Raw genomic sequence first — 18,796 nt, 5'->3', positions numbered from 1 at the left:
AGGGATATGGGCACCTATAGGGGGATTACAGGCACTTATGGGCGGATATGGACACCTATAGGGGGGATATGGACACCTAGGAGGGGGCATATATGCACCCTGGGGAGAACTGAGGCACCAATGGGTGGGATATGGGCACCTATAGGGGGGATACGGGCACCTATGGGGGGATATGGGCACCTGTGGTGGTCATATGGGCACCTATGGGTGGGATATGGGCACCTATGGGTGGGATATGTGCACCTATAGGAAGGAAATGGGCACCTATGGGGGGGATGCGGCCACCTATAGGGTGATCTATAGGTCCGGGCACCCATCGAGGGGCACCCATGGGTGCTTCCCCCCCCCCATCCAACACAGACCCAAAGGACCCCAAACATCCAATATATTAATGTAAACATCTCCGGTATGGCCCCACGTGACCACGCCCCCTTCCATCAGGCCACGCCCCCCTTTGGCAGGCTCCGCCCGTTGCCATCAGGCCACGCCCCCTCCCGTTGGCCCCTTCCACACAATGGGGGGGGCATCGGTAGGGGTGGGGAGGAGGAAGAGGAAGGGGAAGGGAATGGGGAGGAAGAGGAGGGAGGAGGGAGATGGAGGAGGGAGGAAGAGGAGGAGGGTTCTAAGGGGGTGAAGGAGGAGCAGGAAGAGGTGCTGAAGCCAAAGGAAGGTGAAGGGGATGAAGGATGATGGCCGTGAGGATGAGGATGAGGATGAAGGTGACGACGATGATGATGATATTGATGATGATGATGTTGATTATTGATGATGATACTGATGCTGCTGCTGCTGCTGCTGAAGGATGATATTGATTATGATGATGATGATGATGTTGAGGACTGATGTTGGGGATTGATGATGATGTTGATGAGAATGATGATGAAGATGATGATGAGAGTATTGATGATGATATTGATGATGAAGGATGATGTTGATGAAGGATGTTGATGTTGATGATGATTGACAATCATGACGATGATGATGATGAAGGATGATGATGATGATGATGAAGGATGATGATGATGAAGGATGATGATGATGTTGATGATGATGATGATGATGATGCTGATGTTGATGATGATGAAGGATGTTGATGATGATGATGATGTTGATGATGATGTTGATGATGATGAAGGATGTTGATGATGATGAAGGATGTTGATGATGATGTTGATGATGATGTTGATGATGATGATGATGTTGATGATGATGAAGGATGTTGATGATGATGCTGATGATGATGTTGATGATGATGATGATGTTGATGATGATGATGATGATGATGATGAAGGATGTTGATGATGATGAAGGATGTTGATGATGATGTTGATGATGATGTTGATAATGATGATGATGGATGATGATGATGATGATGATGATGATGAAGGATGTTGATGATGATGAAGGATGTTGATGATGATGATGATGATGATGCTGATGATGATGTTGATAATGATGATGATGATGATGATGATGTTGATGCTGATGTTGATGATGATGATGATGATGATGCTGATGTTGATGATGATGATGATGATGATGATGATGATGTTGATGCTGATGTTGATGATGTTGATGATGATGATGATGATGATGTTGATGATGATGTTGATGATGATGTTGATAATGATGATGATGGATGATGATGATGATGATGATGCTGCTGATGTTGATGATGATGAAGGATGTTGATGATGATGATGATGATGATGTTGATGATGATGTTGATAATGATGATGATGATGATGATGATGATGATGAAGGATGTTGATGATGATGATGATGATGATGATGTTGATGCTGATGTTGATGATGATGATGATGATGATGATGATGCTGATGTTGATGATGATGATGATGATGATGCTGATGTTGATGATGATGCTGCCGCTGCTCAAGCCACCCCGGATTGGTCCCGCAGGAGGCGGTGCAGGAGCCCGAAGCTCGGCCGATCGGCAGCATCCCGGGCCCAGCACCGCAGCATCACCCCATGGAGCGCGGGGGGGCAGCCCGGGGGGCACGGCAGGTATTCCTGGGATAGGGATGGGGAGCCGGGATAACAGCATTGCCCCCACTGACCTCACTGCCTCCCATTGCCCCCACTGCCCCCATTGCCCCCACTGCCCCCATTGCCCCCATTGCCCCCACTGCCCCCATTGCCCCCACTGCTCCCATTGCCCCCACTGACCTCACTGCCTCCCATTGCCCCCATTGCCCCCACTGCCCCCACTGACCTCACTGCCCCCCATTGCCCCCACTGCCCCCATTGCCCCCACTGACCTCACTGCCTCCCATTGCCCCCACTGCCCCCATTGCCCCCATTGCCCCCACTGCCCCCATTGCCCCCATTGCCCCCATTGCCCCCGTTCCCCCATTCCCCCATTGCCCCCATTCCCCCATTGCCCCCATTCCCCCCATTGCCCCCATTCCCCCCATAGCCCCCATTCCCCCATTGCCCCCATTGCCCCCATTCCCCCCATAGCCCCCATTGCCCCCATTCCCCCCATAGCCCCCATTCCCCCATTGCCCCCATTCCCCCCATTGCCCCCATTCCCCCCATAGCCCCCATTCCCCCATTGCCCCCATTGCCCCCATTCCCCCCATAGCCCCCATTGCCCCCATTCCCCCCATTGCCCCCATTCCCCCCATAGCCCCCATTCCCCCATTCCCCCCATTCCCCCATTGCCCCCATTCCCCCATTCCCCCATTGCCCCCATTCCCCCCATAGCCCCCATTGCCCCATTGCCCCCATTGCCCCCATTCCCCCCATAGCCCCCATTGCCCCCATTCCCCCCATAGCCCCCATTGCCCCATTGCCCACCTGCCTGCCCTGGGCCCGGAAGTGGTGCCCGGCGTTGGCAATGACCTGCTCGTCGCTCAGGCCCCCATAGGGCTGCTCCCGGCACCGCGTCAGCACCTCCCACAGCGTCACCCCGAAGGCCCAGGCGTCACTGGCAGGGGTGAAGGTGCCCTGCGGGCCCCATTGCATCCCATTGAACCCCATTGCACCCCTTGTACCCCATTGTATCCAATTGAACCCCTTTGTGCCCCACTGCACCCCATTGCATCCCATTGAACCCCATTGCACCCCTTGTACCCCATTGTATCCCATTGAACCCCATTGCATCCCATTGTATTCCCATTGCACCCCATTGCATCCCATTGAACCCCACTGAGGATGCACTCCCATTCCCACCCCATTCCCACCCCATCCCCGTCCCCGTTCCCACCATCAGGATGCGCTCCCATCCCCGTCCCCGTTCCCACCACCAGGATGCGCTCCCATCCCCGTCCCCGTTCCCACCACCAGGATGCGCTCCCATCCCTGTCCCCGTTCCCACCATCAGGATGCGCTCCCATCCCCGTCCCCATTCCCACCCCATCCCCGTCCCCGTTCCCACCATCAGGATGCGCTCCCATCCCCGTCCCCATTCCCATCCCATCCCCGTCCCCATTCCCACCATCAGGATGCGCTCCCATCCCCGTCCCCATTCCCACCCCATCCCCGTCCCCGTTCCCACCACCAGGATGCGCTCCCATCCCCGTCCCCGTTCCCACCATCAGGATGCGCTCCCATCCCCGTCCCCGTTCCCACCATCAGGATGCGCTCCCATCCCCGTCCCCGTTCCCACCATCAGGATGCGCTCCCATCCCCGTCCCCATTCCCACCCCATCCCCGTCCCCGTTCCCACCATCAGGATGCGCTCCCATCCCCGTCCCCATTCCCACCCCATCCCCGTCCCCGTTCCCACCATCAGGATGCGCTCCCATCCCCGTCCCCGTTCCCACCACCAGGATGCGCTCCCATCCCCGTCCCCGTTCCCACCATCAGGATGCGCTCCCATCCCCGTCCCCGTTCCCACCATCAGGATGCGCTCCCATCCCCGTCCCCGTTCCCACCATCAGGATGCGCTCCCATCCCCGTCCCCGTTCCCACCATCAGGATGCGCTCCCATCCCCGTCCCCATTCCCACCATCAGGATGCGCTCCCATCCCCGTCCCCGTTCCCACCATCAGGATGCGCTCCCATCCCCGTCCCCGTTCCCACCATCAGGATGCACTCCCAGGCCATCCAGCGGATGGGCAGCAGCGCCCGGCCCCGCACGCGGTAATAGTGGGCGCTGTAGAGGGGCCGGCTCATGCCGAAGTCCGAGACCTTGACGGTGACGCCGGCGCCCACCAGGCAGTTCCGGGTGGCCAGGTCCCGGTGCACCACGTTCAGTCCCGACAGGAAGCGCATCCCGGACGCGATCTGCGCCCCCACGTGCACCAGCGTCGGCAGGCTGCGGCCAGGGGGCGGGGCTTAGAGGGGCGGGGCTCGAGGGGATTGGGTCGGGTGGGAAGGGGTGGGGCTAAAGGGAAGGGGGGGGTAAAGGGATTGGCTAGGGTGAAAGGGGCGGGGCTAAAGGGATGGGAGTGAAGGGGCGGGGCTTAAAGGGAAGGGGGGGTAAAGGGATTGGCTAGGGTGAAAGGGGCGGGGCTAAAGGGATGGGAGTGAAGGGGCGGGGCTTAAAGGGAAGGGGCAGGGGAAAGGGATTGGATAGGATGAAATGGGGCGGAGCTAAAGGAAGAGGCGTGGCTTAAAGAGATGGTGTGTGCTTAAAGGGGCGGGGCTAATGGGGAGGGGCGTGGCTAAAGGGAAGGGGCGGGGCTAAAGAATTGGATAGGCTGTAAGGGGCGGGGCTAAAGGGAAGGGGCGGGGCTAAATAATTGGATAGGCTGTAAGGGGCGGGGCTAAAGGATTGGATAAGATGAAAGGGGCGGGGCTAATAGGATGAGGCATGGCTAAAATGGGCATGGCCAAAGGAAGGGGTGGAGTAAAAGGGAGTGGGTGGGGCATAGAGGGGCGTGGCTAAGGGAGAAGGCGTGGCTAAAGGGAAGGGGTGGAGCCAATAGGAAGGGGTGGGGCTGGAAAGAAGGGGTTTAAGCCAATGGGAGGGCCTAGAGGGAAGGGGCGGGGCTAAATGGCAAGGGCAGACCCAAAGGGAAAGGGGCGTGGCTGACGGGGCAGGGGGCGTGTCCCGAAGCCTTAAAGGGGCCGCTCCGTACCCGAGGGCGCTGCCCGCGGGCCCCCCCAGGAACTGGTGCAGGTCCCCGTGCTCCATGTACTCGGTGATGATGCAGAGGGGGCCGGGCCCCGCGCACACCCCCAGCAGCCGCACGATGTTGGGGTCCCGCAGGCGCCCCATGGTGCGGGCCTCCTGCAGGAAGTCCCGCCTGGGCCCCCCCCCCAAGTCAGACCCATTGACACCCCATTGACACCCCGGTTACATCCCATTGACGCCCCAATGACGTACCATGTAAATCCCATTTACATCCCATTTGCATCCCATTAACACCCCACTGACACCCCATTTGCATCCCATTAACATATTCATAACCCCATTACATACTATATACATCCCATTTGCATTCCATTAACATATCCATAGTCCCATTTACACTCTATTTACATCCTATTTGCACCTCATTTACATGCCATTTGCATCTCATTAACATCCTATTGACACCCTATTTACATCCCATTGACAGGCTATTTACATACCACTAACATCCCATTCGTGCCTCATTTACACCCTATTTACACCATTTGCATCTCATTAACATCCTGTCAACACCCCATTTACACCCACATATACCCCACCATTTACCCCCCCATTAACCCCAGTTTACACCCCCATCTACTCCCCATTTACACCTCATTTACACCACATTTACCCCCATTTATGCCCATTTACCCCATTTACTCCCATGTATCCCCCATTTACACTCCCATTTGCCCCCAATTTACCCCCAATTTACACCCCCATTTCCCCCCCATTTGCCCCCATATTACCCCCATTTACACCCCTATTTACCCCCAATTTACACCCCCATTTCCCCCCCACTTGCCCCCATATTACCCCCATTTACACCCCTATTTACTCACATTTACACCCCCATTTCCCCCTCACCCCCCCCTCACCGGGCGTTCTTGGTCGCGTCCGGCCGCAGCACCTTGACGGCCACCAGCAGGGGGCGCCCTCGCGGCAGGTCCGGGGGTCGTGACCCCGGCGGCAGCGCCTGGGGGTCCTCGACCTCGCAGAGCAGCACCTAAAGGGGGCGGAGCCAAAGCAGGAGGGGGGCGTGGCCTCATTAGCATGAGGGAGGGGCCGGCACCAATCCGCGTTAAGGGGCGGGGCTTGCTCAAGGAGGCGTGGTTTGCGCCAAGGGACGCGACTGTGCCTTGAGCGGGCGGGGATAAAAGGGGTGTGGCTGCACCATCGCCTTATATGGGCATTGGGGGGCGTGGCTTGGCGCCAAAAGGGGGCGTGGCTCACCTCTCCGAACTGCCCCTCCCCCAGCTTCTGCCGGAAGCGCAGGCGCCGGCGCGGGAAGGCCGGGAGGGCGGGGCAGGGGGCGGGGCCAGACACGGGGTGGGCGGAGCCTCCGATGACGTCAGCTTCTGCGTAGGCCTCGGCCCCGCCCTCCGGGGCTGGGGGGAAAGGGGCGGGGCTTGAACGAGGTGGGAGGGGCTAAAGCGGTCAATAGGGAAGGGACGGAGCTTCGCCTCACCGTCGGTGTTGATTGGCTTGGCCCCGTCAGGTGGGGTGCGAGCGAGGCCTCCCATTGGCTGGGCGTAGGTGGCCAGCAGGAGGCGGTAGCCTGGATTGGTGAAGGGAGCTGGGGTATGGGGTTAGGAGAGGGGAGGGGTCTGGAGGCTCCACCCCTTGAATACATCCATGTATCCATATATCCATATATCCATCCATCTTCCATCATCATCCATCCATCCATCATCCATCATCATCCATCATCATCATCCATCATCCATCCATCATCCATCATCCATCATCCATCATCATCCATCATCCATCATCATCCATCATCATCATCCATCATCCATCCATCATCCATCATCATCCATCCATCATCCATCCATCATCCATCATCCATCATCCATCATCCATCCATCATCCATCATCATCCATCCATCCATCATCCATCATCATCCATCCATCATCCATCCATCATCCATCATCATCATCCATCATCCATCCATCCATCCATCATCCATCATCATCCATCCATCATCCATCATCATCCATCATCATCATCCATCATCATCCATCATCCATCCATCCATCCATCATCCATCCATCATCCATCATCATCATCCATCATCCATCCCTCATCCATCATCCATCCATCCCTCATCCATCATCCATCCATCCATCATCCATCCATCATCCATCACCACCATACACCCACCATATCCCGGTGGTACCGGTGGCCCCGGTACCCGCGTTGGCTCCTGGTACTCCCCCTCTTCCGGTGGGATCCTCTCGTAGCGGGGGGGGCCTCGCGCTGCCGCGGTCACGTTGTTGATGACGATGGTGTCACCGGGCACCGAGAGCTGCACCTGGAGCTCATCCTCCGATGGCCGGGCCTATGGGAGACCCTCGGATCGACCAACACCCCCCCAGTCCCCCCCAGCCCATCCCAGCCCATCCCAGTCCATCCCACTTCATCCCAGTCCCTCCCAGTCCCATTCACCTTGCCCAGGATCTTCTTCCAGTACAGGCGCCAGAGGATGAGGAAGATGACGCCCAACAGGAGCAGGATGATGGCCACCAAGCAGCCAATCAGGATGGACGTGGGGCTGTGCTCAGCTTTGGCCATTGGTTGCCCTCGATTGGGGTCCATTGGGGCTGGCATTGGGGTGGAGGGGGGCAGTGTCCATCCATGGGGCCATCATGGACCAATCCCATCAATGGACTCCATCCATGGTCCCACCATGGACCAATCCCATCAAGCCCCACCTTACCTGGTGTGGTGACGTTGGTGGCCACATCCCCGTGCCATTGGTCCTCATGGATGGCCATGACCCCCACTGAGGGGTCAGGGGGGATGGCTGGAGGCCACCCACTGGACCCCACAATCTCCTCCACCACATCTATGGGGTGAGCCCCATGGAGCAACCAATGAAGGGGCCCATGGGGTGGTTGAGAACCCAGTCACCTAACCATGGGCCCCACCACCCAACCGTTGACCCCATCTCCCAACCATGGGCCCCATCACCCAACCATGGGCCCCACCACCCAACCGTTGACCCCATCTCCCAACCATGGGCCCCATCACCCAACCATTGACTCCATCACCCAACCATTGACCCCATCACCCAACCATGGGCCCCATCACCCAACCATGGGCCCCACCACCCAACCATTGACCCCATCTCCCAACCATTGACTCCATCACCCAACCATTGACCCCATCACCCAACCATTGACCCCATCTCCCAACCTTTGACCCCATCTCCCAACCTTTGACTCCATCTCCCAACCATTGACCCCACCACCCAACCATTGACCCCATCTCCCAACCTTTGACTCCATCACCCAACCATTGACCCCATCACCCAACCATTGACCCCATCTCCCAACCTTTGACCCCATCTCCCAACCATTGACCCCATCTCCCAACCATTGACTCCATCACCCAACCATTGACCCCATCTCCCAACCTTTGACTCCATCACCCAACCATTGACCCCATCTCCCAACCTTTGACTCCATCACCCAACCATTGACCCCATCTCCCAACCTTTGACTCCATCACCCAACCATTGACCCCATCTCCCAACCATTGACTCCATCACCCAACCATTGACCCCATCTCCCAACCATTGACTCCATCTCCCAACCATTGACTCCATCACCCAACCATTGACCCCATCTCCCAACCATTGACCCCATCTCCCAACCATTGACTCCATCACCCAACCATTGACCCCATCACCCAACCATTGACCCCATCTCCCAACCATTGACTCCATCACCCAACCTTTGACTCCATCACCCAACCATTGACTCCATCTCCCAACCTTTGACTCCATCACCCAACCATTGACTCCATCTCCCAACCTTTGACTCCATCACCCAACCATTGACCCCATCTCCCAACCATTGACCCCATCACCCAACCATTGACTCCATCACCCAACCATTGACTCCATCTCCCAACCATTGACCCCACCACCCAACCATTGACTCCATCTCCCAACCATTGACCCCATCTCCCAACCATTGACCCCATCACCCAACCATTGACTCCATCTCCCAACCATTGACTCCATCACCCAACCATTGACCCCATCTCCCAACCATTGACTCCATCTCCCAACCATTGACCCCATCACCCAACCATTGACCCCATCTCCCAACCTTTGACCCCATCTCCCAACCATTGACTCCATCTCCCAACCTTTGACTCCATCACCCAACCATTGACCCCATCTCCCAACCATTGACCCCATCACCCAACCATTGACTCCATCACCCAACCTTTGACTCCATCACCCAACCATTGACTCCATCTCCCAACCTTTGACTCCATCACCCAACCATTGACCCCATCTCCCAACCATTGACCCCATCACCCAACCTTTGACTCCATCTCCCAACCATTGACCCCATCACCCAACCATTGACCCCATCTCCCAACCATTGACCCCATCTCCCAACCATTGACTCCATCTCCCAACCATTGACTCCATCACCCAACCATTGACTCCATCACCCAACCATTGACCCCATCTCCCAACCATTGACCCCATCACCCAACCATTGACCCCATCTCCCAACCATTGACTCCATCTCCCAACCATTGACTCCATCACCCAACCATTGACTCCATCACCCAACCATTGACTCCATCTCCCAACCTTTGACTCCATCACCCAACCATTGACCCCATCTCCCAACCATTGACCCCATCACCCAACCATTGACTCCATCTCCCAACCATTGACCCCATCTCCCAACCATTGACCCCATCACCCAACCTTTGACCCCATCTCCCAACCATTGACCCCATCTCCCAACCATTGACTCCATCTCCCAACCATTGACTCCATCACCCAACCATTGACTCCATCACCCAACCATTGACTCCATCTCCCAACCTTTGACTCCATCACCCAACCATTGACCCCATCTCCCAACCATTGACCCCATCACCCAACCATTGACTCCATCTCCCAACCATTGACCCCATCTCCCAACCATTGACCCCATCACCCAACCATTGACCCCATCACCCAACCATTGACCTCATCTCCCAACCTTTGACTCCATCTCCCAACCATTGACTCCATCACCCAACCATTGACCCCATCACCCAACCATTGACCCCATCTCCCAACCATTGACCCCATCACCCAACCTTTGACTCCATCTCCCAACCATTGACCCCATCTCCCAACCATTGACTCCATCACCCAACCATTGACCCCACCACCCAACCATTGACTCCATCACCCAATCATGGGCCCCATCACCCAACCATTGACCCCAAGAGCCAACCTGAGAAGAAGGTGACCTCACTGAAGAGCATCCACTCCCCGCTGAAGAAGAAGTGGCACCGGATGAAGCGGGCCTGGCGCCCACCAAGGGGCACCATGATGGAGCGGGCGCTGGGGTCCTTCATGCTCCCAGCCAGGCTGTGGGTGGCCGGGGTGGGCTCCCAGGCTGTGGCCAAGGTCTTCTTAAAGAGACACTCCACCTCTTTGAAGATGCTCACCCCATGGGTGTGCATGTTGTTGCAGTGGACCTGGGGGGACAGTGGGGTCCCATGATGCCTTTGGAGGGGTAAGACAAAGGGCATCCCATGGGAAGCTCCAGCTGCTGAGGTTGGGTCTCCAATGGGAAGTGCTAGACCCTGAGGTGGGGTTCAAGTTGGGTCTCCAATGGGAAGCTAAGGAGCATAGGAAGGAGTCTCCAATGGGAACTTAAGGACCATACAAAGGGGTTTCCAATGGAGACTCCAGCCCCTAAGGTTGGGATGAGGTTGGGGTCTCCAATGGGAACACCCCAGTTCCCACCATCCCATCATTCCATGGGGCACCTGCATGGCTCGGAAGCTCCGGAGCGCCTCGAACTCGAACTCCAGCTCCACGTGGGCTTGAGGCCCAGGAGCTCGGCGCCAGCCAACGTAGTCATAGCCCGGCCAAAGGCGCCGCTCCCGGCTCCGGGTGAAGTCATCCAGGCCCAGGATCCCATCGGACAATTGGCCCAGGCCTCCAAACTGCAGCCTGCAGGGAGGACATTGGGAGAGGGGGGGTCCATCATGGACCAACCTCATCCATGGTGTCCATCCATGGGGCCATCATGGACCAACCTCATCCATGGTGTCCATCCATGGGGCCATCATGGACCAACCTCATCAATGGTGTCCATCCATGGGGCCATCATGGACCAACCTCATCCATGGTGTCCATCCATGGGGCCATCATGGACCAACCTCATCCATGGTGCCCATCCATGGGGCCATCATGGACCAACCTCATCAATGGTGTCCATCCATGGGGCCATCATGGACCAACCTCATCAATGGTGTCCATCCATGGGGCCATCATGGACCAACCTCATCCATGGTGCCCATCCATGGGGCCATCATGGACCAACCTCATCAATGGTGTCCATCCATGGGGCCATCATGGACCAACTCCATCCATGGTGCCCATCCATGGTGCCATCATGGACCAACTCCATCCATGGTGCCCATCCATGGTGCCATCATGGACCAACTCCATCCATGGTGCCCATCCATGGTGCCATCATGGACCAACTCCATCCATGGTGCCCATCCATGGTGCCATCATGGAGAACCCCATCCATGGAGCCCATCCATGGTGCCATCATGGAGAACCCCATCCATGGAGCCCATCCATGGTGCCACCATGGCCCCATTCCATCTGGAGATGCTTTTGGGCCACTTGAGGCCAGTTTGGGTCCCATTGGGACCACATTGGGGACCCAGGGGACCCATGGGGACCCATGGGGACTCACGGGCCAAGGCTGTATCCATCGTAGGTGGAATCATTGAGGACAATGGGCGCCGGGTCCAGGACCATCACTTGTCCATGCGGTGCTGTATAGGACAGGAGCCCACCTGGAGGAGACAGCCCCATAGGCTTGGCTGAGGGATGTGGGGATGGGGTCCCACCACCCTCAGCACCATCCCCATTGGGGATGGAGCTTGGGTACCACCGTGAGGGCGATGGGGTGGGTTGGAGGTGTCAATGGGTCACAATGGGTGCCTATGGGTGCTAATGAGTGTCAATGGGTGACATAGGGTGTCAATGGGTGCCAGTGGGTGTCAGTGGGTGCTAATGGGTGTCAATAGGTGCGATAGGCTGTCAATGGGTGCCAATGGGTGCCAACGGGTGCCAACGGGTGCCAATGGGTGTCAATGGGAGCCAATGAGTGTCAATGGGTGTCAATGGCGTCAGTTGGTGTCAATGGATGTCAATGGACGTCAATGGGTATCAATAGGTGCCAACGGGTGTTAATAGGTGCTAATGGGTGTCAATGGGTGCTAATAGGTGCTAATGGGTGCCAATGGGTGCCAATGGGTGCTAATAGGTGCTAATGGGTGTCAATGGGTGCCAATGGGTGTCAACGGGCGTCAATGAGTGTCAGTGGGTGCCAATGGGTGCCAATGGGTGTCAACGGGCGTCAATGAGTGTCAATGGGTGCCAATGGGTGCCAACGGGTGTCAATGGGTGCCAATGGGTGCCAATGGGTGCCAACGGGTGTCAATGGGTGCCAATGGGTGCCAATGGGTGCCAATGGGTGTCAATGGGTGCCAATGGGTGCCAACGGGTGCCACTCACCCTCCCAAGGGCACCCATAGAGCTCCAGGCGCAGGCAGACGCTCATGGCCCGTGGGGCTCGGGGGTAGATGCGGAGGGCTCGGGCCACGGGGGGGGGGGCCAGGTCCTTCAGCACCACCCCCTCGGGGTCCTCGTTGCCCCCAATCACCTGTGGGGGGGGGGGCACCCGGAGCCGTTGGGATCCAGTTGGGAATCACGGGGATCCCAACAGAAAAGGATCCAGGGGAGTCCAGGGGATCCCATCCCCCCCATGCCCCCCATGCCCAACCATCCCCCATTGCCCCCATCCCCCATTGCGCAAACCATCCGCCCATTGCCCCCATTGCCCCCATTCCCCCCATTCCCCCCATTCCCCCATTACCCCCATTGCCCCCGATACCCCCAAGCCCCCCATTGCCCCCGTTCCCCCCATTGCCCCCATTGCCCCCATTACCCCCATTCCCCCATTACCCCCATTGCCCCCATTACCCCCATTCCCCCCGTTACCCCTGTTACCCCCATTGCCCCCATTCCCCCATTGCCCCCATTCCCCCATTGCCCCCATTCCCCCCGTTACCCCTATTGCCCCCGTTACCCCTATTGCCCCCATTGCCCCCATTCCCCCATTGCCCCCATTGCCCCCACTCCCCCCATTGCCCCCATTCCCCCATTGCCCCCATTCCCCCATTGCCTCAATTTCCCCCATTCCCCCATTACACCCATTGTCCCCATTCCCCCATTGCCCCCGTTGCCCCCGTTACCCACATTGCCCCCGTTACCCCCATTGCCCCCATTGCCCCCATTCCCCCATTGCCCCCATTGATCCCCATTGCCCCCATTCACCTATTGCCCCCATTGCCCCCATTCACCCATTACCCCCATTCCCCCATTGCCCCCATTGGCCCCATTGCCCCCATTACCCCCATTGCCCCCATTGACCCCCATTGCCCCCATTCACCTATTGCCCCCATTGCCCCCATTCACCCATTACCCCCATTCCCCCATTGCCCCCATTGGCCCCATTGCCCCCATTACCCCCATTGCCCCCATTGACCCCCATTGCCCCCATTCACCTATTGCCCCCATTGCCCCCATTCACCCATTACCCCCATTCCCCCATTGCCCCCATTGGCCCCATTGCCCCCATTACCCCCATTGCCCCCATTCCCCCATTGCCCACATTGCCCCCATTCCCCCATTACCCCCATTCCCCCCATTGCCCCCATTACCCCCATTGTCCCCATTGCCCCCATTCCCCCATTGCCCCCATTGCCCCCATTCCCCCCATTGCCCCCATTACCCCCATTGTCCCCATTGCCCCCATTCCCCCATTGCCCCCATTACCCCCATTGCCCCCATTCCCCCATTGCCCCCATTGCCCCCATTGCCCCCATTCCCCCCATTGCCCCCATTGCCCCCATTGCCCCCATTACCCCCATTACCCCCATTGCCCCATTGCCCCCATTACCCCATTACCCCCATTACCCCCATTGCCCCCATTACCCCCATTGCCCCCATTACCCCCATTGCCCCCCATTGCCCCCATTACCCCATTGCCCCCATTACCCCCATTACCCCCATTACCCCCATTGCCCCCATTACCCCCATTGCCCCCATTCCCCCCATTGCCCAAATTACCCCCATTACCCCCATTACCCCCATTGCCCCCATTACCCCCATTGCCCCCCATTGCCCCCATTACCCCATTGCCCCCATTACCCCCATTACCCCCATTGCCCCCATTACCCCCATTACCCCCATTGCCCCCATTACTCCCATTGCCCCCCATTGCCCCCATTCCCCCATTGCCCCCATTCCCCCCATTGCCCCCATTGCCCCTCACCTCCTCTCCCCACCGGTCTCTCCACCGCACCCATCTCTGCCGGTCCCGGCTGTACCGCACCCGGTAGGAGGCGGTGAACTCGCGGCCGCTGCCCCCCGCGTGCCGGCCCTGGGTGGCCACCAGGGTCACGAGGTGCAGGCGCGACAGCGCCACCTCCAGGAACTCCCGCTCCCGCGGGAACACCGGGCCCGCCGGGCACCACGCCCCGTCCCCATCGCTGCGGCCCAGGCTGTGGGGTACGGGTATGGGTATGGGATATGGGGTATGGGGTATGGGTATGGGATATGGGGTATGGGATATGGGGTATGGGATATGGGATATGGGATATGGGGTATGGGGTATGGGTATGGGATATGGGGTATGGGATATGGGATATGGGATATGGGGTATGGGGTATGGGGTATGGGGTATGGGGTATGGGGTATGGGGTATGGGATATGGGGTATGGGATATGGGGTATGGGGTATGGGTATGGGATATGGGGTATGGGGTATGGGGTATGGGGTATGGGTATGGGATATGGGGTATGGGATATGGGATATGGGGTATGGGGTATGGGGTATGGGGTATGGGTATGGGATATGGGGTATGGGGTATGGGGTATGGGATATGGGATATGGGATATGGGGTATGGGGTATGGGTATGGGATATGGGGTATGGGATATGGGATATGGGGTATGGGATATGGGGTATGGGGTATGGGTATGGGATATGGGGTATGGGGTATGGGGTATGGGATATGGGATATGGGATATGGGGTATGGGGTATGGGTATGGGATATGGGGTATGGGATATGGGGTATGGGGTATGGGGTATGGGGTATGGGGTATGGGGTATGGGGTATGGGATATGGGGTATGGGATATGGGATATGGGGTATGGGATATGGGATATGGGGTATGGGGTATGGGGTATGGGTATGGGATATGGGGTATGGGATATGGGATATGGGATATGGGATATGGGATATGGGGTATGGGGTATGGGGTATGGGGTATGGGGTATGGGATATGGGGTATGGGATATGGGATATGGGATATGGGGTATGGGATATGGGGTATGGGGTATGGGATATGGGATATGGGGTATGGGATATGGGATATGGGATATGGGGTATGGGGTATGGGTATGGGATATGGGGTATGGGATATGGGATATGGGATATGGGGTATGGGGTATGGGGTATGGGGTATGGGGTATGGGATATGGGGTATGGGATATGGGATATGGGATATGGGGTATGGGATATGGGGTATGGGGTATGGGATATGGGATATGGGGTATGGGATATGGGATATGGGATATGGGGTATGGGGTATGGGTATGGGATATGGGGTATGGGATATGGGATATGGGATATGGGGTATGGGATATGGGGTATGGGATATGGGATATGGGATATGGGGTATGGGATATGGGGTATGGGGTATGGGATATGGGATATGGGGTATGGGATATGGGATATGGGATATGGGGTATGGGGTATGGGGTATGGGATATGGGGTATGGGATATGGGATATGGGATATGGGGTATGAGGTATGGGGTATGGGGATATGGGGTATGGGATATGGGATATGGGATATGGGGTATGGGGTATGGGATATGGGATATGGGGTATGGGATATGGGATATGGGATATGGGGTATGGGGTATGGGGTATGGGATATGGGGTATGGGATATGGGATATGGGATATGGGGTATGGGGTATGGGATATGGGATATGGGATATGGGATATGGGGTATGGGATATGGGATATGGGATATGGGTATGGGGTATGGGGTATGGGATATGGGATATGGGGTATGGGATATGGGATATGGGGTATGGGATATGGGATATGGGATATGGGGTATGGGGTATGGGATATGGGATATGGGGTATGGGATATGGGATATGGGATATGGGGTATGGGGTATGGGGTATGGGCTATGGGGTATGGGATATGGGATATGGGATATGGGGTATGGGGTATGGGATATGGGATATGGGGTATGGGATATGGGATATGGGATATGGGGTATGGGGTATGGGGTATGGGATATGGGGTATGGGATATGGGATATGGGATATGGGATATGGGGTATGGGATATGGGATATGGGATATGGGATATGGGATATGGGATATGGGATATGGGGTATGGGGTATGGGGTATGGGATATGGGATATGGGGTATGGGATATGGGATATGGGGTATGGGATATGGGATATGGGATATGGGGTATGGGGTATGGGATATGGGATATGGGATATGGGATATGGGGTATGGGATATGGGGTATGGGGTATGGGTATGGGGTATGGGGTATGGGGTATGGGATATGGGGTATGGGGTATGGGATATGGGATATGGGGTATGGGATATGGGATATGGGGTATTGGATATGGGATATGGGATATGGGGTATGGGGTATGGGGTATGGGATATGGGGTATGGGGTATGGGGTATGGGATATGGGGTATGGGATATGGGGTATGGGGTATGGGGTATGGGGTATGGGATATGGGGTATGGGATATGGGGTATGGGGTATGGGGTATGGGGTATGGGATATGGGGTATGGGATATGGGATATGGGATATGGGATATGGGGTATGGGATATGGGGTATGGGATATGGGATATGGGGTATGGGGTATGGGGTATGGGATATGGGGTATGGGGTATGGGATATGGGGTATGGGATATGGGATATGGGATATGGGGTATGGGATATGGGATATGGGATATGGGGTATGGGGTATGGGGTATGGGATATGGGGTATGGGGTATGGGGTATGGGATATGGGATATGGGATATGGGATATGGGGTATGGGGTATGGGGTATGGGATATGGGATATGGGATATGGGATATGGGGTATGGGATATGGGATATGGGGTATGGGGTATGGGATATGGGGTATGGGATATGGGATATAGGGTATTGGATATGGGGTATGGGCTATGGGGTATGGGATATGGGGTATGGGATATGGGATATGGGGTATGGGGTATGGGATATGGGATATGGGGTATTGGATATGGGGTATGGGATATGGGATATGGGATATGGGGTATGGGATATGGGGTATGGGATATGGGATATGGGGTATTGGATATGGGGTATGGGCTATGGGGTATGGGATATGGGGTATGGGATATGGGATATGGGGTATGGGATATGGGGTATGGGATATGGGGTATGGGGTATGGGGTATGGGATATGGGGTATGGGATATGGGGTATGGGATATGGGATATGGGGTATGGGATATGGGATATGGGATATGGGATATGGGGTATGGGATATGGGGTATGGGATATGGGGTATGGGCTATGGGGTATGGGATGGTTGGGTACTGGTCTGCACTGGGCTCACCGGCCGTGATGGGCAGCGGTGGAGTCGGACCAAGCGCTGGAGGCTGAGAGGTGGCTGTCAGGGATGGATCCATCCTGCATCCCAAGGGCAAAGCGGCACCTGCCTGGGGTAGGGGACATAGGATATGGGGTATGGATACAGGGATATGGGGTATGGGACATAGGATATGGGATATGGGATTGGGATATGGGGTTTAGGGTACGGGATATGGGATGGGGGTATGGGATATGGGATTGCGATATGGAGTATGGATAAATGCGATGCAGAATATGGAATATGGGATATGGAAGTATGGATAAGGATACATGGGATATGGGATATGGGATATGGACACGGGGCTATGGGCTATGGGGCACTCACTCAGGTCCAGCTGCTCCAGGCTCACGGTCCCCATTGGCAGCAGCAGCAGCAGCAGGGGCAGGAGCAGCTTCCCCCCCCCGCCCCGGGGGCACAGCTCCCACGGGGCCCCCATGGACGTCGATGCCCGCAGCCCTATGGATGCCCATGGACACAGACCCCTATGGGCACGCGTGGCCGCGCGCGTCGCCCCTCATGTGTGTCCCCCCCCCCCCAACAGCCCCAGGGACCCCCAACCCCCCCCAATACCCCCTAAACCCCTCCGAAGCCCCCCAAGTGCCCCAAATCCCCCCAGATTTGCCCCAAAATGCCCCGGTACGCCCCTAAAACACCCCCAAGGGACCCCCAAACTGCCCCAAACACCCCAAAACTCCCCTAAAACACCCCAAAACGCCCCCAAACGGCCCCAAACGCCCCCAAACGCCCCAAACTCCCGTGTCCCCCATTCCCGTTCCCCACCGGCTCCCGGCTCCGGCTCCGCGCGGCTCTCGTGGCCCCGCCCCTTTTCCCCTCCTCTCCCCCCCCCCCCCCCCCGGCCCATGGAGGGGGGGGGGGGCCGAAAGGGGGTCCCAAGGGGGGTTGGGAGCCCGGATGTTGG

The 18,796-nt window shown here is 57.0% G+C and overlaps 1 protein-coding gene across 1 annotated transcript; it reads right to left on the bottom strand.

The window, feature by feature from the left end:
- Positions 1-1,689: 1,689 nt before the first annotated feature.
- On the bottom strand, positions 1,690-18,235 carry DDR1 (discoidin domain receptor tyrosine kinase 1; the record flags this gene model as incomplete). Its single annotated transcript, XM_080636298.1, has 17 exons — positions 1,690-2,032; positions 2,828-2,971; positions 4,049-4,283; positions 5,050-5,217; positions 5,966-6,093; positions 6,321-6,475; positions 6,541-6,663; positions 7,252-7,429; positions 7,537-7,691; positions 7,808-7,936; positions 10,347-10,593; positions 10,888-11,074; positions 11,832-11,934; positions 12,659-12,806; positions 14,481-14,709; positions 17,842-17,944; positions 18,202-18,235. The coding sequence occupies 17 exons, from the start codon at positions 18,233-18,235 to the stop codon at positions 1,895-1,897; spliced, it is 2,604 nt and encodes an 867-aa protein (XP_080492424.1). The 3' UTR covers positions 1,690-1,894.
- Positions 18,236-18,796: the final 561 nt, after the last annotated feature.

The sequence above is a fragment of the Psittacula echo genome (assembly GCF_963264785.1).
Source record: "Psittacula echo genome assembly, chromosome: 31".
NCBI classification, from domain to species: domain Eukaryota; kingdom Metazoa; phylum Chordata; class Aves; order Psittaciformes; family Psittacidae; genus Psittacula; species Psittacula echo.
This window is presented reverse-complemented; position numbering and strand designations above follow the sequence as displayed.